We start from the raw sequence: 23,707 nt of genomic DNA, 5'->3' as shown, positions 1-23,707 counted from the left end.
TAGCTTCAGCAGCTCCTGATGGTGATGGCCTGCTAGTGACCGATAATGACATCGTGGTCTTGAAGGGGAGGGAAGAGGTTATCGATGCCATTATCATGGGCAAATTCTCGATACAATACAGCGATGACTCGGAACCGCACCCAGAACGCAGAAATATCGGATTATGCTCATTGTTGCTAACCGTTCAATTCTTGGCGCAACTACTCCTGATTCCACAAGGCACTCTTTTTGGTCAGATCATGTTTTTGACCTCACTAGCCTTTTCGTGGGGCTATAATTCGTGGCTTTCTTCGCTAGACAAGGCGAAATTGCAAAGAGATATGTTGATCGAGAAAGTCTTGAATAAGCCGCCCATGAAGAAGTACGAGCTGGGAACTAGGACGGCGATGGTCGTTTTCGTCATTCTCGCTCTGGGGAAGCAGCTTGAAGAACCCAGGAAACTGTTGGAGAGTCTCCTTCCGAATGACACTAAAGTTTGGAAACGGTGGAAGGACACGGTTTTGGAGAGGCTTAAAATGGGAGGGGAGATCTGTTTTCAGAAAGATGAATGGGACGTTGAAGGGTATTCTGAAAGTGAGAGGAATTTGTTGAAGACGCTTTATGAGGATGCAGAGGCCGCTTGGAGAACCCATAGAAAGCGCAGTCAAATCGCCGGCTAAAACTACCTACACCAGTATCGTTGGATCAGTCTGTGATAAAGGGTAAAGGAGTGATCCTTGGCTCAAGCATCACTAGAATCAGGTATTCATTTCACAAATCACACACCTGGAGACAAATACTTCTACTCGTGTATGTATAGCTACCGCATATCATGGACATTGTCACGGATGGATGGTTGTGGAGAAGTTGAGCGTCGACTCGGACGTGAGACAACTCGATGCCACTTGCGAAATTACGAGGCTCAATTGGAGATTTACAAAAAAAATTATATCTGGTAAATAACGGTACATAATTATCACCCAGATATCACGATAGAGCTTTTACAGATGATCTGTCCTCCATGTACATAGGGCATATAGTCATCCCAAAATCGGCCTACCACTGTAAACACCGTGGCCTGTCGTTCCCGTTCTCGGCTTGGCCTGTCGATATAAGCCGGCAGTCTCTGTACAGTGAGGTCGTATGAACAGCTCTCGTAGGAACAGCGAGCGAGTAGCTCGACGATAGATGGCAGGCAGACTATATATGTCGTTTGTCCAGCCGAGTTTCGAATAGGCCGGCCAGAACGTGCTAAATGAGTCTGTTCAGGATAACTTATTACATTTAGCACATTGAGCGATACGAATGCAATGCATTGTAAGGATATAGACTTACGCAACACTAAGGCAAAGGGCACAGTTCCTCTGAATCAAGGGCAATGCTCTTCAGCATGCTTGAGCTAGCACCGGTATCTACGTCAGGCAAGACCGCCAATTTGTACGCATCCGACGACATGCTGTTCGTCGTGTTAGCATTTGAGGAAGACGAGAGCGAACTAAGGTTCCCGTTCTGCTCGAACTGAACGCGCGTAGACGTGGTATCGCGCCGATCGTGGTGCCGTTGAGCATAGAAGCGGTTATTGAGCCCTACGACGAGAGAGTTGGTATATCTGTAGTTAATGATTTCTCAAGGTTTGTTCAGTACGAAACGTTCGAAAATTCTTACAATTTCCCTAGCATGATTGCTCTATTCGAAGGCAGATAAATGGTCAACATACATTAATTAGTTGGACAAATTTTCTGGAAGACTTACGCGCACATATGGAGGTTGGTGTTCTGGTATAATGAGGTCAGAATATAAATGATGAGAGGATAATTGTTGAAACACACGGGAAACACCAGAAAGAGTACGAGATCCAGGATCGAAGCCACAGCTGGTGATGTGGATGAATACCAATGATGTCCCCACACAGCCTGTGAAAAAGCTCACCTGTGATTGAACCCGTTTCGACAGTCAGCTGAATGAGCCGCAAAACGACGTAATTTGTTCCGTCGTGCGTACTCTTTCTTTTGAGCAACTGATGATCTCTCTCAGTATATATACGGTGTTGCCTCCATTGAACTTGTTGGAAGCCTTACCAGATAGGTCATGGACACTGCGATCAGGATATCCGCAGTAGCACTGCCTGCATGCCATACCTTCATAGCAAAAGATCAAGATATGATACGAGAAGCGTCTAAACCAGGCTCACCGAGACTGCAGGTGAGAGAGTTGAAAGCGCTAGAAAATTTGGTAGTTCGCGCAACTTTACAAGTGATATCTCAGTGACCACGCAGGAGCATCATGTAGTCAAGACTGACCTGTATCCCGCTTGCCACTCCAGCGCAACCCTGAGTAAGAGCAATCTAAAAGATCACGTGAGCGGTGGAGTGAAAAGAGGTTTTTTCTTGTTGGGACTGACAAAGGCGATAGTACATGGTATTAAATATTTTCTCGCCAGTATCCAGACGCGCCAGCTAAAGAAGAGTTGAACGACCATGGATATGATTCCCGTCAATACCGGCACGTTGAACCAAGATGTATAGTAGTTGTCGAGTGTATTGGGGTGACCATAACCAAACACAAACCATTGAAACGCATCATTGGTCATGAGTATTGTTTGGACCCATTCTGTTAGATAAAGACCGTATACTGGTGGAATATTAATATCCAGACTTGGGTGTTGCACGATGCTATGAAGGATCACCTAGATATTTGATTTTCTTGCTATCATTGGGATAGTGTATGTGGTATAAGACTAGGACGCCAATCAGCCCTGCTAAAAATAAAATAAATAAAAGGAAGACAAGTTGACTGACAGACTTGAATCGTTAATGCACCGACGAGCGCCCAGTTAAAGAAAAATCCAAGTAGCTAAGACATTGCGTTTTGAGTAATTTGCAACTATCTTTCCCTGTAGTTCCAACGACTCACTATGGGTCCGTTGCTGAACCGAGGATGAAAATCAGCGAAAACCGCACCGTGGAGCACACATGAGGACCTACAGTAAGGCGATATCAGATGGTATTTCGAGGGTGTTATTCATCTCGAGACAAGGGCGTGAAGTTGGAAGCTGGATGAGATAGCGCTCACGCACGAGCGACAAGCATGAAGGATGGTGAGATATGATAAGGAGAGGCAGTAGGAATTTAAAAGTGGATATTAAATGAATCGCATGCCGGGGAGAGAGAGGCCTAGGGAGAAGCGCTTCCCTTTTACTTATGTGTTATGCTGTATTTAGTAATATCCCGACGCGTACTAGCTCACTTGTGGCACGATCACCTCCTTCCCCGCCAGAAGCCGAGTCAGAAGACTTCGTTAAACATCATTTACTACATCATCTCGGTTTCACTCGTTTTTCAGAACACAAAATGCTCTGCATTGACATTATACTTATGGCAAGGCAAGCTCTCGATTGACGAGTGAAGTTATTGTTTTGGTTTTTTGTCGTCGGTCGCGAGGTGAAACTAGCGAGGAGACAAACTTCGAGATGATGCGGCAATGTATCAAGACACTTACAGCACTACCAACACGTAATTGCCCCAAGAAAACTTTAGTATACCTGTGGCGTGGAATTCGCGATAAGGGTGTGGGGCCAACGGGTGCTATGTGGAGCATCGTTAGTTCGAATTGTAGTACTTCCAGTTGAGCGTTAAGAGATATGGTCAGCCTCAGGCATGGCAAGCTAAAGCGCAGGCTATCCTGTGCTTACAACCTGTCAATAATTTTTGCTTCTGTAGACACTCCATCAAAACGTCAAAATTCCGTCGCGGAGCTTTATCTACTGACAGTCACGTGCCTTCATAGTGTGTCGGAAAGCCTAGATTCAAGTACTGGTACTTTTAAATATCAGGAATACCTGTAGCTTTCGGTTTCAGCATCATATATTAATGATAACCTTAAGATTGCACCAGTTCCACGGCCACCGGCAGTTTACATTAACGGCGACTTCACAGAATGGGACTTTTAAACTGACAGCTGTTGTATTAGCCCAATTTGAGTAGTCCTTCTAGGGAAGAGAAAGCATCAAGTTTTATCTTCGCGATGGCATGGTAATCCATCTTTTGTGGTGCATAGAACTGATTAAGTCCGTGATGAACAGAATAGTGATGACTAGGCTCTACTCACGAGAATAACAATAACTTTGATCCTCAATCACGGGAAAACCGTGACGGTCACTGAAAGAGTACGAGTTTGAATGATCGATAGGATAGCTGATAGTATTCAAGTCTGCAACCCTAGGATCTAGTAAGTTGTAGGCAACCCATCCTAACTGGCTGCACCGTTGTTATTCAAACCGAGTGCCATCTACAATGTTTCACGTATTGACCCAGTGTGTGCGTTGTTGGCAAAAGTCACTCCATGAGCAAAAAAGCCACTGATGTCGGCGGTCTTTCCAATAACAGCATTTCCTCAAAATATTAACTCACCCAAGATATTGATCTGCTAAATGACTTACTAGGGTACCTCAGCTAATGGTATTGGTTAGATGAGGGTCAATGTTGGTAGCGCTGGAAGTCGCGGGGTTTCAAACGAGTTTCGTCACAATATGTGACTAGCGTTACTTATGTATGTTCGAGTCACACCAACTGAGTTGTCCGAGCTACGACTGTGCTCACTTCAGGACCGAAACCAACATCATATCTCCCTTGCCGTTCTTGAACTTATTCAAGTCATCGTTGATGTTGTATTCCATACAATGACTCTAACGCTCGAGATATATACAGTAATCACAGGCCTATGCACGTTTGGCAGGTATTTGGTGAATCCCGGCCCGATTCTATGCCTCAATCCCTGCTCAAATGTCTTGCATAATTAAAGAGAGAAAGATAATCTATTATCATGATCGCGGAATTCTCTGACCAAATTATAATGCGGCGCCATGGCATCGGCATCGTGGCCTATTCGACAATAGTAGCCTGTTTGTGGGAGCGCCCAGTTGATGCTATGCGTATACTAATAAGGTAGCAAGTTCAGCAGTTCATCACGAGCTTAAGGTATTAGTCGATATTCTTTATCCCTTATCTTCCTTTACGGCCTTTCCAACCTCCTCTTTTTCGACCAGTATGGCAGACACGCTGCTGCCGTCCGTGCATCCGTCAGAGCCTCTGGATCTCGCGAATACCACGATCCCTCAAGTCTATCGACAGCTCGGTTCCAAGTACCCAGATCGCCTCTTTGCGCGTCTAATGAAAGGCGACGAAGATGATACTCTACTCCAAAATGTCACCTGGGGCCAACTTTTGAGCGAAGCACAGCATATATCTCAACATCTTGCCTCACAGCTCATCGTGTATGACTATACGCGCCCGCTTTTACCGGAAAAGGTGATTGGTCTCTTGGCAGGTAGTGGTCATCGGTACTATACATTTCTCGTAGCACTCTGGCTTCTCGGATGGACGGTTTGTCTTTCTTTGTTTGAAGTTCAGATCTGTGTATATTGATAATGCTCGCCATATCGGGTTGGTTTGGTCTGAAGCCTCTCCTCCTGTCCCCGCGCAACAGTACGGAGGCCATCGAACATCTCCTTCGTGTTGGTGGTGCTTCTGCTCTGATCACTGACAAACTGCATCATGAAACGGGCATAAAGATGCAGGATACCATTGATGGGCTGATCCTGCTCGAAATGGACTCAAGTTCAGAGAGCAAGCAGGTCGATCACGTTGCAGTGTCTTCAGAAAAGAGTGGAACTGATGAAAGTGACCTCGATTGTGTCGCATTCTACACTCATACTAGTGGTTCTCAAGGTAACAAATCGTACTTCCGCTATATTTTTTGGACTACAGTTACTTATTTACTTTGCACATCATGTAGGTCACCCCAAGCTGATTCCTACCAGCCACAGACGCTTTGTAGCAGGCATTCAAGTAAGGACAGCTGAAAAATACGCTGGATCATCTGTGTATGCTCCCCTTCCTCTATTCCATGTAAGTTACTATAGGTGTACCTGTGCTGGAGCTATCTGCATTTATTGTGCTGACAGGGTATGGGCCTGTATGCCTTCACGCGATGGCCCATTGGATCCGGTGTGGTACCCACGTTTGTAACAATGAGTGGACCGCTCAATGGACAGGCTCTCCTTCGGCACCTGAAGCGTCTTCCAGGGGCGATCACTTTCCTAGCCCCTTCTGTCTTGGAGGAGATCGCCAACTCTCCAGAAGCTGACTTAACACCCCTACTGTCAGCCAAAAGGGTATTCTATGGTGGAGCTCCAATGAACCCGCAAGCCGCGAAAACGTTGGTGACAAAAGGAGTATTACTGGCCAACTCGTATGGATCGTAAGTAATTCACTATAGAGCTGATTCCAGTCATGTGCTAGGTTAAAGTTTGCGCATATAAGGTCTGAGACCAGCTTACTTAGTGTGCTGGACTTGCCTTCCGATGATCTTCTGGCAGACTGGTCTTACATTCGCTTCCAACCAGATCACTACACACTCCATCTGCTGCCTGTGGACGATTCACCTGTCAGGGAATTAATTGTTTCCGTACGCATATTTGTTGGCACATGTTCGACGAACTTGTACACTCACCCATGTTTGTTTCATTTCAAAGCCTAGTTCGAAAGATAGCCCAGCTGTTCTCAACCACAGCAATCCAGTTGGTTTTTCGTCTAATGATTTGTGGATGCCGCATCCCGCCAAAGCAGGTATGTTTAGCTCACTTGTGTTAAATATTTAAAATACCCAAGATTTCCAGGGCTTTGGAAACACATGGGGAGGAAAGACGACGTGGTATGTTGATCTTCCAGATTGAGGCTGGGGGAATATTAAAATTTGTTTATAGACCGTCTTGAGTAATGGCGAGAAGACAGACAATAAACAAATCGGTATAGCCTTCATCTATAAGTATATTGCGGCTGATTGAGGCAAATTCCAATGCGCAGAATCCCTTCTACTTCAGGATTCTAGGATCATGCACGCCGTTGTGTTTGGAGCAGGGAAACCCTTCAATGGAATCATACTGAACCCAGATCCTTTTTCTGTATCAAATACTACCGACAGAGAGGGTTTTCTAGACTCCATCTGGAAGACAATCGATCATGTCAATACTATCATTCCTCGGCACTCCCGCCTCCTTCGCCAAATGGTGATAATAGCTGATGCGAAGAGGCCATTTATGCTCACTGACAAAGGAACTGTTCGCACAAAAGAAACCATCCAGATTTACGTCAAGGACATAGAGACTGCATATGAATCTCTGGAAGGCAACAGTTCCACAGTGTCTGGAGACAATGCTTTGCAAAGTCGTTCCGACTTCCTGGAGGTTGTTCGTCGCGTGGTTCACGAGGTTGCGCAACGTACCCTGGTGGACGATGATAACTTTTTTGATTGTGGTGAGTATTGTATCTGTAGTGATAACAACGATCATCAGAACTTTTGCAATAGGTCTCGATTCGCTACACGCCTTTCAGATTCGCTCGGCATTACTCACAAGCCCTCAGCTACACATACCTTCGCTTCCTTACAACATCGTCTATATGCATCCTACGATATCTCGTATTTCTGGTTTCTTAAATGATGGTTTAACGAGTGCAGCATACTCACCACAATTAGCTCAGGATAAGGCCCTTCGGATTGGCTCTTCGTTGGAGAAGTTTACTAATGGACTTCCTCAATTATCGCGCCCGGTGACTGATGTCGACGATGAACCTGGAGGTCATACCGTTGCTATATCTGGAGCAACGGGGAGCCTTGGGTGTTATTCCCTTCGAGAACTTCTGCTCCGTAGTGATATCAAAAAAGTCTACTCCTTTCATCGCGGCCAATCAGAAATGGCTTTCGAGCGGCAGATGCAGTCTTTCGTCGACCGAGGCATTCCTGTTGACTTACTAGTTCAACAAAGGAGCAAGCTAGAATTTTTGCAAGTGGATTTGTCCTCCCCAACCCTGGGGCTATCTCAAGATGCATTGACCGAGGTAGGAAAGTCCACTTTCGTGTTAGAACAATGACTCATGATACCCGTGTCTATTATGTAGCTTCGTTCACAGTTGACACACATCATTCACGTTGCCTGGCATCTCAATTTCAATCTGACACTTGAAAGTTTTAAACGAGAACATGTGGCAGGCGTGCGGCATCTAATCGATTTGGCATTATCCTCAACTAGACTAATTCCTCCTCAATACATTTTTATCTCATCTATTGGGGCCGTTTCCCATTTTTCTGAATCGTTATCTGTACCGGAAAGGGAGTTCAAGGACCATTCTTTGCCTGGGAATCAGGGTTATGCGGAGGCAAAATATGTAGCAGAAAGGATCATCGATGAGGCGTGTCACCGCAGTGGGCTAAATGCAACCGTCATTCGAGCAGGACAGCTCTCGGGGTCTACGGTCAACGGTTTCTGGACACCATCTGAGTACATTCCGATTCTATTTACATCTAGCCACAAGCTCAACCTTGTACCAAATGAATTTCCTGTGAGGCGCCCATTTTTCTTTCTCGGTACCACTCTAACGTCCTTTGTAACGCCATAGGATACACGTTGGCTACCAACAGATATAGCCTCTCAGGCAGTTGTGCGGCTGTCTCTCTGTCGCCAAACTTCATCCCCAGTTTACTATCATGTCGAGAATCCCACAGCAACCCCTTGGACTGACGTACTGAAGCTTTATGCCAACACAATGGATGAACCAATCCAGGCTGTATCGATGCAGGAGTGGCTGGCTGCTGTGGAACAAGCCGGTTCTACCGGTTTGGCGTCAATGGATATACCGGCAGTTCAGCTCATGCAATTTTATGCGAACCATGCGGCGGCGAGATCGTCTTGGGTCAATCTGGATGTTACAGAGTCGCTCCGCATCTGCCCCGAGCTTGACTGTGGACCGCTCACGCAAAACCTCCTACGGAAGTATATCACATGGTTGAGCCAACACTAACAATCTCGTACGTGGCTGGTTAGCTTGACTGCTATAACACATGCTCCCGTGTTGCATTGTGCCACTACCGAGATACTTCCATCGGGGCCCGTATTTCAGAGCGTAACCTTACTCTCTAAGAGTCACGCATATGCCAAATTGTGTATTGTAATTTGTCATTGATGTTTTCAGAGCAGTATACTAGCTTGATTAATCTAAAGTTTGATCCCACCAGAGTAACGGGTCTGATGGGATGGTCCTTGCCCTCTGACTACATATGACTGTAACCTGTCACCCCACGATAAGATCGACCACAAAATCTGCTGCGTCGGTCCGGTTTTAATTGAACAACCTCATATGTTCTACGGATCCTAGTTGAGTACATAAACTCAATTTCAGACATGGTAATTAATAATGCTTATACAGAACCTGACGGCAATCGTCTTGAGAGGGCGACAATGCGCTCTTTAATACTACATAATACTCCATGCCAAGCTTCGAGTTACAAATATTAGAGAACGCAAGGGGTTGCAGCTCATCCTCGTACACGCTCATGAGGCTCCTGCCAAGGTACACCTAAGAAGAAAATTGTACCATCGGCATACTAGAAACGTGGAGAACCACTGACCTAATATCTTAAATATCTCTTCTTCTGTCTCGGATGCTATGATAGTTCCTACAATGAGATAATTCTCAGAAAGTTCCGTCGGGTAAGACATAACAATAACTAACCCTCGCATACTTTGATGCGTCGGTCCCGTGGATCGCGTACAACTCCATGGTAAAGACCACGCTGATTTAATGAGTATCCCAGAACGTTTGCCTTCAACCTGATGGCACGATTGAACTGGAAAATTAAGCGTTGAGACGATGGTTTCGAATTATGATCAACTTTCATGTACGCACAATGTCGTCACCCTGAGTTCAGTAATGTCAGTGTCACTCACGATAGTATATTGCGAGTGTCATGCATTAAAACATACCGTAAAGTACAGTAAAGCTGCGCCTCTCCTCTCCCAAGGCACACAAAGGATATCGATTCTTCTCCGTCTTGACCCCTCTTCAGGGAGATGGCAGAGCCCACGATATGACAATTCCAAAGAAGAGAAGTCATCAGGTAAAGAAAGGTCCTCAGTCAATATATCAGCAGCATGAAGGGACGAAAGTAGATTAAGGAGAAGGCCTGTCAACGTGGCTTAGCTAAGAATAAAAGGGGACGTGTGAAATCATTGAGCTTGCCAGAATGCGTCTTCCCATCATCAACGGGACGTGTCAGTAGAATGTCGATATCTCCGCAATCAGCCTTGCCCCTATTAAATAGATACAGCAATTCATCAGCGGCTGATATGGCGTGCTTAAGGCGCCCGGGCCAACTCACCTCCTGAAGCTCCCCATGATCTCGATGAAAAGTCTCGGGTCCAATGCGAGTGCTTTGCAAAAATTCCCCGTGAGCTATGTGAGCTGTTTTTGGACGTGATATATTTACCTTGCTGTTTGACGAGAGTAAAGATCTGCTGAGCTTCAGCCCTGGGCATCCTCGCATTGATATCTGTCATAAAATACATGAACAAACAGAATTCACACTGATATACTGGGAATCTCACCGTCATAGAACTGTATACCAATATCTTGCACAGACGATACTTTTATTCCACCTTTTCGCGCTTTGATATCATCTAGTGTGCGGCAGCCATTGGCGTACCACATGAGTGCTATTTGTCGACCTGTGATTGCAATCAGGAAAAAGTTTCATTTAGTGAGGAAACAGGACATGCCGACACCATATATCCCTTGAAAAATGGTTGTAGCCTCTATGTCCTCCGTTCTTTCGTATTCGATACGACGCAAATCTCCCGTCTTTATAATTTCCATGATCTGAAAATGCAAAATTGATTATTCTGGGATCTCGACCGTATAGTGGCGCCTACCTTCAGTGCTGTTTTCTCTCCAACACCTCTGATAGCCCGCGCTTCATTTAGAGATTTAATTCTCCGAGGATAATTTCTTAGTGCTCTGATACCTGCAATAAAGTAAGACAAAGTTCAATACGTGGGGGCGACGGGGGAAGTGAACTTTAAACTATTTGACTAACATTTGGCGTATCCGATGACTCTCCAGTGGTCATCATCGGAGGCTTTCGACTTGTGCAGTTCCATAAGTTCCTGCAGCTACGCGAATGAAAACGTAAGCATGGTCTAGAATGCGTCCTCTTGTCTGAATAAAAAAAAACTCACCTTGTGTATGATATCTTGATTGGCGCATTCAGTTCGCTGAACCTCTTTCTTATCGCACGTAAAACCCTAAGGAAACTCTATCTCTCAGCTCGTAATATATATGTACAGAATTGCTTACTTTTTTGACACGAACATTTTCTACGGGAGGAAATATTTCATCACAGTCGTCTTCTATGTCCGAATCTTCATATCGCCACTAAAGTATAGGTGTGTTATTGTTTGAGTTTACTGACGCCACAGACAAGGCTACATACAGCAGCATCACGCTCCGCTTTCGCCTGAGGATAAAACTCAGCTAGAGGATCCTTTTTATCATCCGCAGGGCGCCTGTCCGTCGAAGTAGTAGCTTCTGCGTTGCCAGAGCCATTGCATTTGGCAGATGTCGATATATTTAAAGGCGGTGCGGGAAGTATTTCGAGCGGGCCCTGAGGATGGCTGGACTTGAGATCCTGTGTGAAATCGCTAGAGATCAAGATCAAAGCTATAAATTGAGTTTATGGACGGCAACAGTGACCAACTCGACTTACGAGATTCGACTAAGATCGCTATTATCAATCTGAGCGCCAGCGCCCACTAACTGATCCGCATCTTTGCCTTTACCGTTGTCTGGGTGTTTCCCCTTTACTTGGAGCTTTTTCAGAGCTTGCTTTCCCATCTCGCTGCCACTTGTGAGTCTTTGCCAACTCCTGCCAGCATCTATACGATCCGGGAATGCAGCATGCAAGAATTCGTAGTCCATTTGCACTTCTTCCGCGACTTCATTCTCCACCGCTGTCTCGATCGCTTTACCTTTGCCCTTGTCCTTGCTCGTATTCCCACTCGCTTTGTGGATACCTAAGCGACCCAACCCAGAGATCACCCAGCTCCATTTGACGGTAGGGATGTGATCCGGGATTCCTGTCAGTGATTTGAGCCCAAGAGCTCGCAGAGTCGGTCGAGTATTGGCATCTGTAACGATATGTGTGACTTCTTCCGGGTTATACAAGGGTAAAAGTGTTCCCCCGTGCTTAACAATCTGCGGGAGAAGATCAGCGGAAATGAACAAGACCGCTGAGAGCGTCAATACCACTGATATGCCGTAAAAAGATACAATAATGAGTACACGCCCAGAAAAGAAAAGGTTACGAGAGCCAATCATCGCAATGAAGATCAAATTGAAACCAATCACAGAAATACATGGGGTATGGTACCCCGAGAACACTGAAAAAGTGATATGAAAGAGATGATTACCCACGTAATCCATACGCCCCCTTGTCTTCGTGCTGGCGTATTGCATATCACCGCCCACGTAAAAAATACGCTTTCCACGGAGGTAATTCGTTTTGCGCACGTTCGGCAAGTCAAGTTTTGATTGTAACTTCTGCGCATATTCTAGGGGTGTCATCAAGGGAGGCTTCTCCTTCTTCTTTGACTGCTTGATAACCTTGGACTTGACGACTGATGTGGAAGAGGCTTTGCATGTGCTCCTGCCAACAGACTTCATCTTCTCATCGCTCGCGAGGATGGAAGGAGAAGAAGATAGTTCAGACACATCGGATACAGATGATACGCGACTGAGGCCATCCGAAGACGAGGTCCCAGGAGTGGTTATATAGCTTGCATTGGGAACGGTGCTTGCTTTCGTCACCCTTTTGTGGGAGTTAGGCTTTGGATATTGGTCACTAGTACTCGACCCTTCATGAGTAGGTTTTAAAGTGGCCTGTGGCGGAAAGCGTGATCTCGATAATCTGGGGGGTACTAGCGGCGTTGAAGTCGCGTTAGGTGCAAAGCTCGGCCGTCCTACCGGAAAGTCTGCTATGGTGTCAGCATGAGTAATTTTTTTGGTGCTAACTTCTCTACTATGAGAAGACGACGGAGGAACGAAGGAAAACGAAGGAGCCTCGCTGAGACCGTGGGTAGCATCAGCTGTCAGAATAGCTAGGTTTGTCGTTGGCGCTTTGATGGCCTTGCCGCCTTCATCAGCTGGAAGACGGTGATCAGAGATAACAGATACACCCTGTACCTCAGGCTGAGGTCTCTGGAGTACCTGACCCAAGATAGGCGCTGGACTGCGGACGGTCGTCGCGTTCGCGACAGATTTGACTATCCCTTTTCCAGAACCCTCACCGTGATCGTAACTGCCACTTTTAGACTTCGCTACAGACTTGATGACATCGGTTTCCTTGACTGTCGCAGGAGGTGACTCTGCACTCTGAGCACATTGATCATTCGAATCGATATCCTTTACATGGGCGGCAACATGTTCCAGATTGCTAACAGAAAATATATGCCGATTTCGCGCATCCGGCTTCTGGCCGGAGACCCCAGCGTGCAATGTTTGGTTATCATCCTTTTTGGAGACCGAGTGCCAGACGGAATCCGTTCCAGGAATGTTCATCACTGTTCCGCGTCTTGACCCATTTTTATCAAAGTGCTCATTAACAGTAGACGAATGTAACGGGACATACTCGGAAGTTTCATTACGCGAGATAACAGCAGGCTGTATACTGGGATCCACCAAAACGTTTTCAAGAGTTGGCTCGTGTTTATGTTTCAGCCTCTTTTCGAGAGACACCTTAATTTGACTCGGCTGAAGCATCTTGCGCTTGAGGCTGTGAACGCCAAGGTCAGAATATATGTGGTTTTCGAAGGAACGTGCCGTCGTACTTTCCAGAAGAAGGGGAAGGTTCTGTGATTCTCGATGCGGTGACCATGTTAGTATCTGCTACCAGAAGTCCAGAATTGTGGCGTGTATGATCATCCTCGCGCTGGGTATAATTTTGCTGGTGTTCATTGATCTTCTTATCTATGACAGGCGTGTAGACACTGGCGCGGGCGTGAGTCCCACTGCACATTGGATTCAGGCTGAGAGGAAACAAAGAAACGTATCATGTCGTTACTTTACCTTTTCTTATGATATCTGAGACGGCGAAGATAATCATCGATATGTTCATCTGGAAGATTCATCCTTCTCTCTTGTTCGGCATAGAAGTCGTCCAAGTCGGACATGGTGGTGTAGAGCTGAGAAAAAGAAGGGGGACGCGTTCCCCACAGTATGCTACACGTTGCTCTTTATAAATGAGATTGGGAGGTCGGAGTCAGAGCAAGACGCGTCTCACATTATTTGATGGCGATAGGGGCACAATAAAAAATGTACGAAACACGTGATGCTAGCCAGTCGCGTGAAACATTGGCTGTAGAAACGCGAGGCGAGCAGACGGTGCTCTCGTCGCTGAATATTACAGGGACCTACACCAGTCAGCGTCAGCCTAACAGGCTGCAATTAGACAGCACCAAACCTGTAAGTAAGCGTAATTATTATGAAAGAGAGGATGGCATTCATAGAAACGATCAAAGTGCTAACTTGTTCGCATCTTAGCGCATCTACATTTGGCAGGGATCCCCATAGTGCTGCAACGGCTACTCACAGTCAACGTGTCAGAGATCTAACGTCTGGTGCGTGTCGTTTATCTTGCTCGTGTGCTGAGATTGAGTGTCCCTGCAGGGATCTACGTAATGCGAAGAAACAACGGCTCTTCAGCAATCAGCCTGCACAGAAGAGGGAAGCCAATTTGCTTCCGCTGCCGCCAGTGAATCGTTTGTTGGCTGACAAGTGTGTCAAAAATATGTCACATCCATAGTACCTGAGAATTACTCAGGATTAGCGGTACCGCGCGAAGAACACGCCGTAAGAAGGCAGACAGAATTAACCCGTACCCAGTCACATAGGCGTCTTTTTTATTGATCCCAGAGGTAGAATCCTGGTCTATTGGTGGATCAGATGCCGATAGCAAGAGATTTCAGATAGTGCAACCGCCGCATCAAAAACGTCGAACTTGGTTCAGGACCTTCGGTTCGTTTTTTTGTCTTCATTTGTCTGCCCGCTCTTTATTCTGGTCCCATCACGTAAATGTCGGCTTTCCCCCAGCCCTTGCACTTCATTGGGTTATTCTTCTCCATCCGTTCCTGATCAGGACTCCATCACCTGTCCGCCATCGATGCTGAACATGCCCTCCACATTAATCATTCATTCCTCGAACAGTCCACCTGAAACCCGCAACATAAATTCAAATTCTCGTCCTCAAATCATCTAGCCTTGTTTTGTCATTTTTTATATATCATCCACCCGCACCCACCCTTGCTTGGTCTCCCTCTGGGGACCTCACTACCGACACGTTGCCGTGGATCATTCCCATCTGAACTACCATTCCAAAAGCCCGCTTGTCCTCGTGTCCAGCTTCTACTGTTTCGCTGAGTTTACTGTCGGTATAAAATTCAGGGATTGCTGTGTCCGATTTAGCTCTCTTCTCATCTCCCTTCCTCTTCAGGCGGGTGTCGTCCTGACTCCCCCATTTCCCTTCGCTTTTTCTTTGTCATGGCCATAGACCCGTCTCGACAAGCCGCTCAGGATTCAGACGACGAGCCGGACAATCAGGTTTTCGCTACAGTAACAAACGGGAATCATGTAGACATTGATGACTCGGACGCTGCTTCGGATACATCCTCCGTTCTCACTGAAATTCAACCTCACGAGTTTGAGGGTTATTTCGATGAACGGGATGGCCGACTCTTCCATTCTCATGGTGGCTTGCCTTATCCATTGCCCGTAGATGGGCCTGAACAGCAAGTACGTCGCGTTCAAATGGCGTTGTCCCCAGGTTATCGACACTGACGCGTATGCTTGCCCTTTTAGAGGCTCAACTTTCAACATGACGCATTGTGCCAGCTGCTCAATGCGAATTATGTTGTCCCACTTGCCCAGATCTTGACCCCTACACCGGGGATGCACAGACGCGTGCTCGATTTGTGCACAGGAACAGGCAAATGGTAAGTCTGATCATCCGATACTCAATCAATGACTTTTCGAGCGTGACTTAGGATGCGCTTTACGTAGGGTAATGGATATGGCAAGCGAATTTACACACGTCAGATTTCATGGCGTGGATATTGGTATAGTCTGTATTTACTTGTTTACACACTGAGACTCAACACAAACTGTTCCAGTCCCAATCGCAACGAGAGAGCCGCCTGCAAATGTGCATTTTGAAATGGCAGACGTTAATCGCTTGTTGCGATGGCACGACAATACTATGGATTTCGTCCACGCACGCAGTGTGTCGTTGGCGGTTAGTCTATTGTATCACGCCCTCGTGCATGTACCTGATATGTGTTTTCAGGTCGTGGACTATCCGGCCATGTTGAGAGAAGTTGCGAGGGTCTTGCGCCCAGGCGGCCTTTTCTTCTCAGGTGAAGTTGGTCGCTATGTCAAATACGCTCCAAACTCTCGACTTCACACTTCCGCCTATGCACCTGGGGCGGGGAATTTCTTTCGTGTCATCAACGATAGGCTCGCTCGCTACCGTCAATTACGTGAAATCACCTCCGACATCCCTCAATGGATTCATGAATCCGGGTTGTTTGAGGACATCACTGTCCAGGAGCACTTTATCCCGATTGGTGACTGGCATGAAGACCCGGGTATGCAGAGCGTGGGTAGGACTTATAAGGCTGCGATGGAAATTTTCGCAGATAGTCTCAAGCCCATGCTCCGCGATGTGGGGATGCTTGAGTGGGAACTGGAGGACGTGGTTGGTAGGTTTCTGAACGACATGAACACCGTGCGTGGGATGGTCAGTGTCTACCACACTGTGTGGGCTACGAAGGTGTGAAAAGAATAGATTAGGGTCGCTACAAAATTATGCAAACTTGTTTTCTTGGTTATCTTCTTGCTTTTCTTGCTATGCTCTTTTTTCTTGCTGTCCCAGTGTTCTCGTTGTTGATCTTGTGTAAGGCATTTTGCCGCTTGTTGTAACTGTTTTGCAATGCTATCGAATGACATTGTTGTTGTTAACAAAAAATATATAGTCGTACTGCTGTCCTACAGCCTCGTTCGATACTTATCATATGCGGGGGTAAGTGAGTCGGATAAAAACGGAGTCTACCGCCAGCGAACCAACTCCGACCGAGCTGTACCGCAAACAGCGCAAAGCTTTTGAGCAGACCAGACACGTCCTTTTCTACAAAGTATCTCGATGCTTGCTGCAAGAGCGTCGGCCGCACGCAATGCGTCGCGTATAGCGCGCAACTTTGCTACCGTCGTTGACACCGCTGGCGTGAAGGTTGCGGCGGTAGACAACGGACAACCCACCTCGGCCGTCACGTTCCTCATCAAAGCTGGAAGCAGATATGAGACTAAACCTGGTGTTGCTCATGCACTGAAAAACTTTGCTTTCAAGGTATTTGTTTGCATACACACTTTATCTTTCAACTTTTCATCCAAAACTACACTTTAGAGCACTGCCAAACGATCGGCTTTAGGAACAGTCCGAGAGAGCGAACTTTACGGTGGTGTTCTTTCTTCGAGCTTGTCTCGGGAGCACCTGGCTTTGACTGCAGAGTTTTTGCGAGGTGACGAGTGAGTGTAACTGTAACATGGGTGCTACCAACATTGCCATCCCTGAACCGACATTTTACAGGCCCTTCTTCGTGGACCTCATTTCATCATTCATTACTTCTGGAAAATACCTTCGTCATGAGTACGACGAATACGTTGTCCCAGTGGTCGAGGCTGAGAGCCAAGCTGCTTCCTCGGACTCTGCAACGCTCGCTGTCGAGGCCGCTCATGCACTTGCCTTCCGTTCCGGGCTTGGTTCGTCAATTTTTGCTTCACCACACCACGCCATTACCACCGAGGAAATCAAGTCATATGCTTCGTCAGTATTCAGCAAGGGCAACATTGCTGTGGTCGGTACAGGCATCGACCAGTCGACGCTTGCCAAGCTGGTTGAAAAATCCCTTGCGTCTGCCGCGTCCTCCGTAGCTCCTGCTACTTCTCCATCGTCTTACTTTGGTGGCGAGACACGCATACAATCGCACGGCGGCCTTCAGACGGTCTTTATTGGCTTTGGTACAACTGGCCCAGCTGACCCTGCACTTTCTGTGCTGTCTGCCTATCTGTCGCCTCAGCCCTCGGTGAAGTGGTCTCAGGGTCTTTCACCCATTTCCACTAGTATCCCTGCAGGAACATCCGTTCAAACTGTGCTTCTGCCATACTCGGATGCAACGCTCTTTGGTCTTCTAGTTCAAGGTTCGACTGCCCAGGGCGTTAAAGAGGCTGCAACAGTTGCAACAAAAGCACTCAAAGAGTCGGCTGGCGTGAAGGGCGACGAGCTGCAGACGGCTATAGCAAAAGCCAAGTTCAGCGCTGCTAGTGCCCTGGATGGTAGAGAGGGTATCGTAAACACCTTGGCTGCAAAGGTATGGTTCACCTTCTCTGTGTTGTGCATAGAGAGCTGATGTTTCTGCAGATTTTCTCCGGCTCTGAGACCTCCATCGAATCCACTATTTTGGCACTGGACAAAGTAGACGCAGCTGCTTTCTCCAAGGTAATGTATCACCATATTTTGGGCGAGAACCATGATTGATTATCAATTTACAGGTTGTTTCCTCCATCGTCAAGGGGAAGCCTACTTATGTGGCTGTCGGTGATATACACGCACTGCCGTTCTCTGATGAAATTGGGCTTTGAGCTAGACACTAGATTTATATGTTAGTTTACGCCCTTCCAACTATAAAATATATACTTCTCCTCTTTTCGGCGAGGTCTACTGTAAGCTGATTGTAATATCATTTTCGAGCCTGAAGCGAGCAGTCTGCCGAATGTTGTACATCCGGTGTCCGATTGAGGGCCGGCGCAGGCGCGGATACGCGTGATCATAGTAGAACTTGTTCACAGCATACCTTGAACTGGTACTCGCAGCAGCGCTGCTTTCCTTTGAGCCTTAGCTCTCTCCTAGACTCTTCCAGGACATCTTTTAAATCTTGGTTTTACTCTGGCTTTCTTGAAAAACGGTTGAACAAGCGTCCGAGTACGTCTATGTCGGATATCCCTCTTCATTCCATCGGTAGAATTGGCAAGTCTAGAGCGGGTTACACTCCATTAGACAGCAGTGAACACGACGGAGACTACGAAGACACTGAAGATACTAGTACCGGAATGCGCTCAACTGTGAAAGCTGCAATAGCCGCCTCGACGAGGAATGTCAGAGGTGTGAATGGAAAAGGGAAGCAGAGAGAGAGATACGCGGATGATCCAGAGGAAGAGGCGACCTTGCTCGGTAATGTTGATCGAAATGGTCATTCTGAAGACGAGGACGAGGATATTGAAATAAAGGTTAGAAAGCGGCCAGAAACACTTTCACGCGTGAGCTATGGTGATAGTCATTTCGACGTTCTGCTAAAACCCCTTGGATAGCGCTCGTCAACTTTGAGTAAACGCAGTGTTGCGAAGAATGATAAGTCTAGAATAATACCTTTTCGACCGCCGGGTTCGTGGAATTTATACTCCAAATTGAAGTTAATATCCCCTAACCAAACCGCCAGATAAACTGCAGAGTCGATTTCCACCGAACACTGTTCGAAATCAGAAATACAACGCCTTCACCTTTCTTCCCATTGTTTTCTATGAACAATTCAAGTTTTTCTTTAATCTCTACTTTCTGCTGGTCGCCCTTTCTCAATTTGTTCCGGCGCTGAAGATAGGTTTGTGACATGCATCTCCAAAATATAATATTTCGGTTCTTATTATTTGTACTAGGTTTTATTTTGACATACATTGCACCTCTCGCGTTTGTCCTGTTTGTCACAATGGGAAAGGAGGCCTACGACGACTACAAGCGGAACTTAAGAGACCGTGAGGCGAATTCACAAAAGTACCTCATCCTTGTACCTCCCGACCATCCTCCCACTTCTCCGCTGGACATGGTCGACCATGGCCCACATACTCGCGCTGTTCCTTCATCTTCACTTCAAGTCGGCGATTTGGTGCTTTTGGAGAAGAATCAAAGAGTACCTGCAGATATGGTCTTACTCAGGACATCCGATCATTCTGGTACTTGTTTCATCAGGACCGATCAGTTGGATGGAGAAACAGATTGGAAACTCCGAGTTGCGGTGCCCGCTTGTCAGAAATTGCCTTTGGAGAGGGACCTCTTAACTTTGGATGCTGAAATATACGGTAGGTGGTTTATGTAATTCTTTGCAGCATAAGACGCAACTCATACAGCTTCATAACACCAGCGGACGCTCCAATCAAGGATATACATACGTTTATTGGCACATTCACGATGAATTCACCTCCCCTATCAGCCGCTTCTCCTATTCCTGATACACCCGTAGTCCCCGTTCCGACTGTCGAGCCTTTAACCGCCGAGAACGTGTTATGGTCAAATACCGTTCTTGCTGCTGGTTCAGCTGTCGGCTTTATTATTTATACTGGATCCGAAACTAGAGCCGTCATGAACACAAGCCATCCAGAAACCAAGGTTGGTTTACTGGATTTGGAAGTTAACAGGCTTGCAAAAGTGAGTGTAATGTCGTTATCTGGGTTATTCACGCTAACACATTGTCAGATCTTATGCGCGGTCACATTTGCGCTTTCGCTGATTCTTGTGGCTCTGAATGGTTTTCGCGGATTATGGTACATATATGTCTTCCGCTTCTTGATTCTGTTCTCCTCCATTATCCCCATTAGGTGAGCTGCAGTTACTTCATTATGATCCATTTCCCTTACGAACTTACGAACGCACAGTTTACGTGTAAACCTGGATATGGGAAAGACCGTTTATGCTCATCAGATCATGAATGACAATGAAATTCCCAACACAATCGTTCGGACGAGCACACTCCCCGAGGAATTAGGACGGATAGAATATCTTCTTAGTGATAAGACGGGAACTCTCACTCAAAACGGTCAGTTTCATCTCTTCACCTGGTTTAACACATGACTGAAAAAGTCCTCAGAAATGGAGATGAAAAAACTCCATATGGGAACGATGTCGTATGGGTTCGATTCCATGGATGAAGTCGCGCATCAATTGGCTGTAGCATTTGGCGGAAATACTGAACATGGTAAAGTCATTGATATCATTGCATAACTGGAAGACGGCACTCATATATCGGTCGTACCCTCATTCCCACTATATGAACTTAGGTCATACACGGCATGGATCGCTGGCAACAGGGGCTCAACTTGCGACGCGAGGCCGCCGAGATATGTCTTCGCGTCTTCGGGATGTCGTGCTCAGTCTGGCCCTCTGCCATAATGTACGTTGTATATGCGCACCTGCGAATAGGAGGTGATAATTAATATTTTCCTTCCTTAGGTCACGCCTGTGACTAACGACGACGGCACCATTACATACCAAGCATCATCACCAGATGAAGTAGCTATTGTTAAGTGGACCGAGTCTGTTGGACTAACTCTTGTCTTCCGTGACCGTTCTCGAATTGAGCTGCAGTCGCCTTCTGGAACAAAGCTTTCGTATGATGTGCTAGACATCTTCCCATTCACATCAGAATCGAAACGAATGGGAATTGTTGTACGCGATGCAAGTACCGGCGAGATCACGTTCCTTCAGAAGGGAGCAGATGTGGTTATGGCTAAAATTGTGCAGAGGAATGACTGGTTAGAAGAAGAGACGGGTAATATGGCTAGAGAAGGCTTGCGAACTCTCGTGATGGCGCGAAAGCGAATCAGTGCTCAGCTCTACTCCGAATACAAACAACAGCACCACGAGGCCAGTATCCAGCTCGAGGGTCGTAATGAAGCCATGGCGGCTATTGTTTCAGGGTACTTGGAACGCGACCTTGAGTTGCTTGGCTTGACGGGTGTTGAGGATAAATTGCAGGATGACGTCAAATCTACACTTGAACTCCTTCGAAACGCCGGAATCAAGATATGGATGCTTACAGGTGACAAAATTGAGACAGCAAGATGTATTGCGATATCAACGAAGTTGGTTGCAAGAAATCAATATATTCACGAAGTGGCCAAATGTACGTCCATATCATTCTCGAATGACCTTCATTCCTCATATACACCCCGTTTAGTGAAAACTTCGGACCAAGTTCGAGATGAACTAGAGTTTCTGCAGTCAAAGCTTGATTGTTGTCTGGTGATTGACGGAGAATCCTTACAAGTTGAGTGCATCACAATTTTTCATTAGCTATAATCACCGACTCCTCGTTAGCTCTGCCTTAATCTCTATAAAAACGAGTTCGTTGAAATCACCACCAAGTTGTCTGCTGTGGTTGCTTGCCGTTGTTCTCCTACACAAAAGGCTGATGTAGCCCGACTGATCCGAAAGCATACTCGAAAGCGAGTATGCTGCATCGGCGATGGCGGTAACGACGTCAGTATGATACAAGCAGCCGACGTTGGTTAGTGACTTATTTTTGTCATAAACATATATAAACCTGAAACTTCTCCGCCATCGCTTTTAGGTGTTGGCATTGTGGGCAAAGAAGGAAAGCAAGCTTCGTTGGCTGCTGACTTTTCGGTGACACAGTTCAGTTTCCTAACGAAGCTGCTGATGTGGCATGGGCGAAACTCTTATCGTCGCTCTGCTAAGCTAGCCCAGTTTGTTATCCATCGTGGACTCATAATTTCAGTCATGCAAGCCGTTTTTTCTGCCATCTTCTATTTTGCACCTATAGCGCTGTATCAGGGCTGGTTGATGATGGGCTACGCGACTATTTATACCATGGCACCAGTGTTCTCATTGGTTTTAGACCGCGATGTCAATGAAGACCTCGCTCTTTTATACCCTGAGTTGTACAAGGAATTGACAAAGGTCGGTGTCATCCACATTCTTGTGAGCATCTGTGAACTGACTCTATATATACAGGGTCGAGCACTTTCGTACAAGACTTTCTTTCAATGGCTTATGATTAGTGTCTATCAAGGTACGATATCAGCCCCAGTCCACTATTTTCTCCGATATTCATTGAACATTATACTTTAGGCGCCGCCATCATGTTGATGTCACTCGTTCTTTTTGAAACGGAATTTTTGAATATTGTCTCAATATCCTTCACGGCTTTGATTATCAACGAACTCATCATGGTTGCATTGGAGATTACTACTTGGTATGTGCATTGTAATGTGCTAGTCTATCTTTATCTAAATTGTTTCCAGGCATATTTATATGGTTATTTCGGAGGTGGTCACACTGTTCTTCTACGTTATTAGTATTGCTTTCCTACCCGAGTACTTTGGTGAGTTTGTTCCTGTTACTCGTGTTCTAGGTTGATTAACAACTCGCTGCAGATCTCGAGTTCGTCGTTTCCACTCGTTTCACCTGGAAAGTTGCTGTAATCGTGGCGATCAGCGCTCTTCCATTGTACATTATAAAACTTATTCGTAGTAGAGTCGCCCCCGCTGCTTCAAGCAAACTGTAATTTCTGATCACCCCATTCCAATGTCAGATCTTTATGATGTATTTTTGCTTGTTAGTGGCACGCTCGTCATAAGTCAGAACATTGCGGGATGAAGCAAAGAATAAAAGAAAGTATCAAGATACGATGTACTAATTTGCTACTTGGGCAATCAACTACAGTTCAATTACCGGAATGGGGAGGCGGTGAAGGATTATGGCTAACAAAAGGACCACTATAGAAACTGGTAGGAGCATGCCAATCAGAATTCGGGCTCACGTTACCCCAGAGAGAGTTCCCTATCGGAGGACGGGGTGTGCCGAAACCTGGAGGCGCAGGAGTACCCCAAGGTGCCCTGTTATCACCGATGGCAGTACGAGGACTGGTATTGCCCCAACTCTGACCAACAGCGCCAGGGACAATACGCCGACCAGGAGGAGGGACGACTTCATCATCATCTGCTGC

The 23,707-nt window shown here is 46.4% G+C and overlaps 9 protein-coding genes across 9 annotated transcripts; 5 read left to right on the top strand and 4 right to left on the bottom strand.

Moving 5' to 3' along the window:
- Positions 1-86: 86 nt before the first annotated feature.
- On the top strand, positions 87-915 carry SERLADRAFT_452932 (uncharacterized protein; the record flags this gene model as incomplete). Its single annotated transcript, XM_007322910.1, has 2 exons — positions 87-741; positions 800-915. The coding sequence occupies one exon, from the start codon at positions 96-98 to the stop codon at positions 657-659; it is 564 nt and encodes a 187-aa protein (XP_007322972.1).
- SERLADRAFT_477612 (uncharacterized protein) lies at positions 888-3,497 on the bottom strand (the record flags this gene model as incomplete). Its single annotated transcript, XM_007322909.1, has 14 exons — positions 888-1,253; positions 1,315-1,588; positions 1,645-1,665; positions 1,732-1,754; positions 1,809-1,852; positions 1,909-1,996; positions 2,058-2,117; positions 2,171-2,224; positions 2,280-2,324; positions 2,381-2,610; positions 2,666-2,716; positions 2,778-2,832; positions 2,893-2,905; positions 2,964-3,497. 13 exons carry the CDS (start codon positions 3,002-3,004, stop codon positions 1,321-1,323), a joined length of 993 nt encoding a protein of 330 aa, XP_007322971.1.
- A 1,527-nt stretch (positions 3,498-5,024) lies between these two features.
- On the top strand, positions 5,025-9,080 carry SERLADRAFT_417982 (uncharacterized protein; the record flags this gene model as incomplete). Its single annotated transcript, XM_007322908.1, has 12 exons — positions 5,025-5,360; positions 5,438-5,705; positions 5,773-5,885; positions 5,942-6,237; positions 6,279-6,444; positions 6,512-6,605; positions 6,656-6,690; positions 6,743-6,804; positions 6,868-7,292; positions 7,345-7,874; positions 7,935-8,375; positions 8,433-9,080. The coding sequence occupies 12 exons, from the start codon at positions 5,025-5,027 to the stop codon at positions 8,832-8,834; spliced, it is 3,168 nt and encodes a 1,055-aa protein (XP_007322970.1).
- Positions 9,081-9,156: 76 nt separating this feature from the next.
- On the bottom strand, positions 9,157-11,862 carry SERLADRAFT_452929 (uncharacterized protein; the record flags this gene model as incomplete). The annotated part of the gene is made up of 16 exons (XM_007322907.1): positions 9,157-9,389; positions 9,442-9,489; positions 9,546-9,660; positions 9,720-9,731; positions 9,797-9,996; positions 10,053-10,123; positions 10,192-10,243; positions 10,300-10,362; positions 10,418-10,537; positions 10,589-10,688; positions 10,742-10,833; positions 10,906-10,981; positions 11,048-11,113; positions 11,166-11,243; positions 11,302-11,509; positions 11,575-11,862. 16 exons carry the CDS (start codon positions 11,784-11,786, stop codon positions 9,349-9,351), a joined length of 1,554 nt encoding a protein of 517 aa, XP_007322969.1.
- On the bottom strand, positions 11,859-12,219 carry SERLADRAFT_477608 (uncharacterized protein; the record flags this gene model as incomplete). The annotated part of the gene is made up of 2 exons (XM_007322906.1): positions 11,859-12,062; positions 12,114-12,219. Coding segments are annotated over 2 exons (276 nt in total), but the record flags the coding sequence as incomplete, so codon positions are not given.
- Positions 12,220-13,256: 1,037 nt separating this feature from the next.
- On the bottom strand, positions 13,257-14,035 carry SERLADRAFT_477606 (uncharacterized protein; the record flags this gene model as incomplete). The annotated part of the gene is made up of 3 exons (XM_007322905.1): positions 13,257-13,638; positions 13,694-13,873; positions 13,932-14,035. Coding segments are annotated over 3 exons (666 nt in total), but the record flags the coding sequence as incomplete, so codon positions are not given.
- A 1,366-nt stretch (positions 14,036-15,401) lies between these two features.
- SERLADRAFT_452928 (uncharacterized protein) lies at positions 15,402-16,895 on the top strand (the record flags this gene model as incomplete). The annotated part of the gene is made up of 5 exons (XM_007322904.1): positions 15,402-15,653; positions 15,720-15,853; positions 15,921-15,976; positions 16,031-16,152; positions 16,204-16,895. 5 exons carry the CDS (start codon positions 15,402-15,404, stop codon positions 16,693-16,695), a joined length of 1,056 nt encoding a protein of 351 aa, XP_007322966.1.
- Positions 16,896-17,058: 163 nt separating this feature from the next.
- QCR2 (uncharacterized protein) lies at positions 17,059-18,554 on the top strand (the record flags this gene model as incomplete). Its single annotated transcript, XM_007322903.1, has 5 exons — positions 17,059-17,262; positions 17,320-17,441; positions 17,503-18,283; positions 18,334-18,411; positions 18,465-18,554. 5 exons carry the CDS (start codon positions 17,059-17,061, stop codon positions 18,552-18,554), a joined length of 1,275 nt encoding a protein of 424 aa, XP_007322965.1.
- A 348-nt stretch (positions 18,555-18,902) lies between these two features.
- SERLADRAFT_452925 (uncharacterized protein) lies at positions 18,903-23,310 on the top strand (the record flags this gene model as incomplete). Its single annotated transcript, XM_007322902.1, has 17 exons — positions 18,903-19,199; positions 19,281-19,353; positions 19,409-19,567; positions 19,623-20,042; positions 20,105-20,388; positions 20,437-20,558; positions 20,616-20,776; positions 20,828-20,935; positions 21,018-21,130; positions 21,190-21,862; positions 21,917-22,005; positions 22,057-22,246; positions 22,310-22,659; positions 22,714-22,771; positions 22,831-22,954; positions 23,004-23,083; positions 23,136-23,310. 17 exons carry the CDS (start codon positions 18,903-18,905, stop codon positions 23,264-23,266), a joined length of 3,432 nt encoding a protein of 1,143 aa, XP_007322964.1.
- Between the last annotated feature and the right edge of the window lie 397 nt (positions 23,311-23,707).

The sequence above is a fragment of the Serpula lacrymans genome, assembly GCF_000218685.1.
Source record: "Serpula lacrymans var. lacrymans S7.9 unplaced genomic scaffold SERLAscaffold_14, whole genome shotgun sequence".
Taxonomy (NCBI): domain Eukaryota; kingdom Fungi; phylum Basidiomycota; class Agaricomycetes; order Boletales; family Serpulaceae; genus Serpula; species Serpula lacrymans.
Note: the sequence above shows the minus strand (reverse complement) of the source record. Positions and strands in the feature narration are given on the sequence as shown.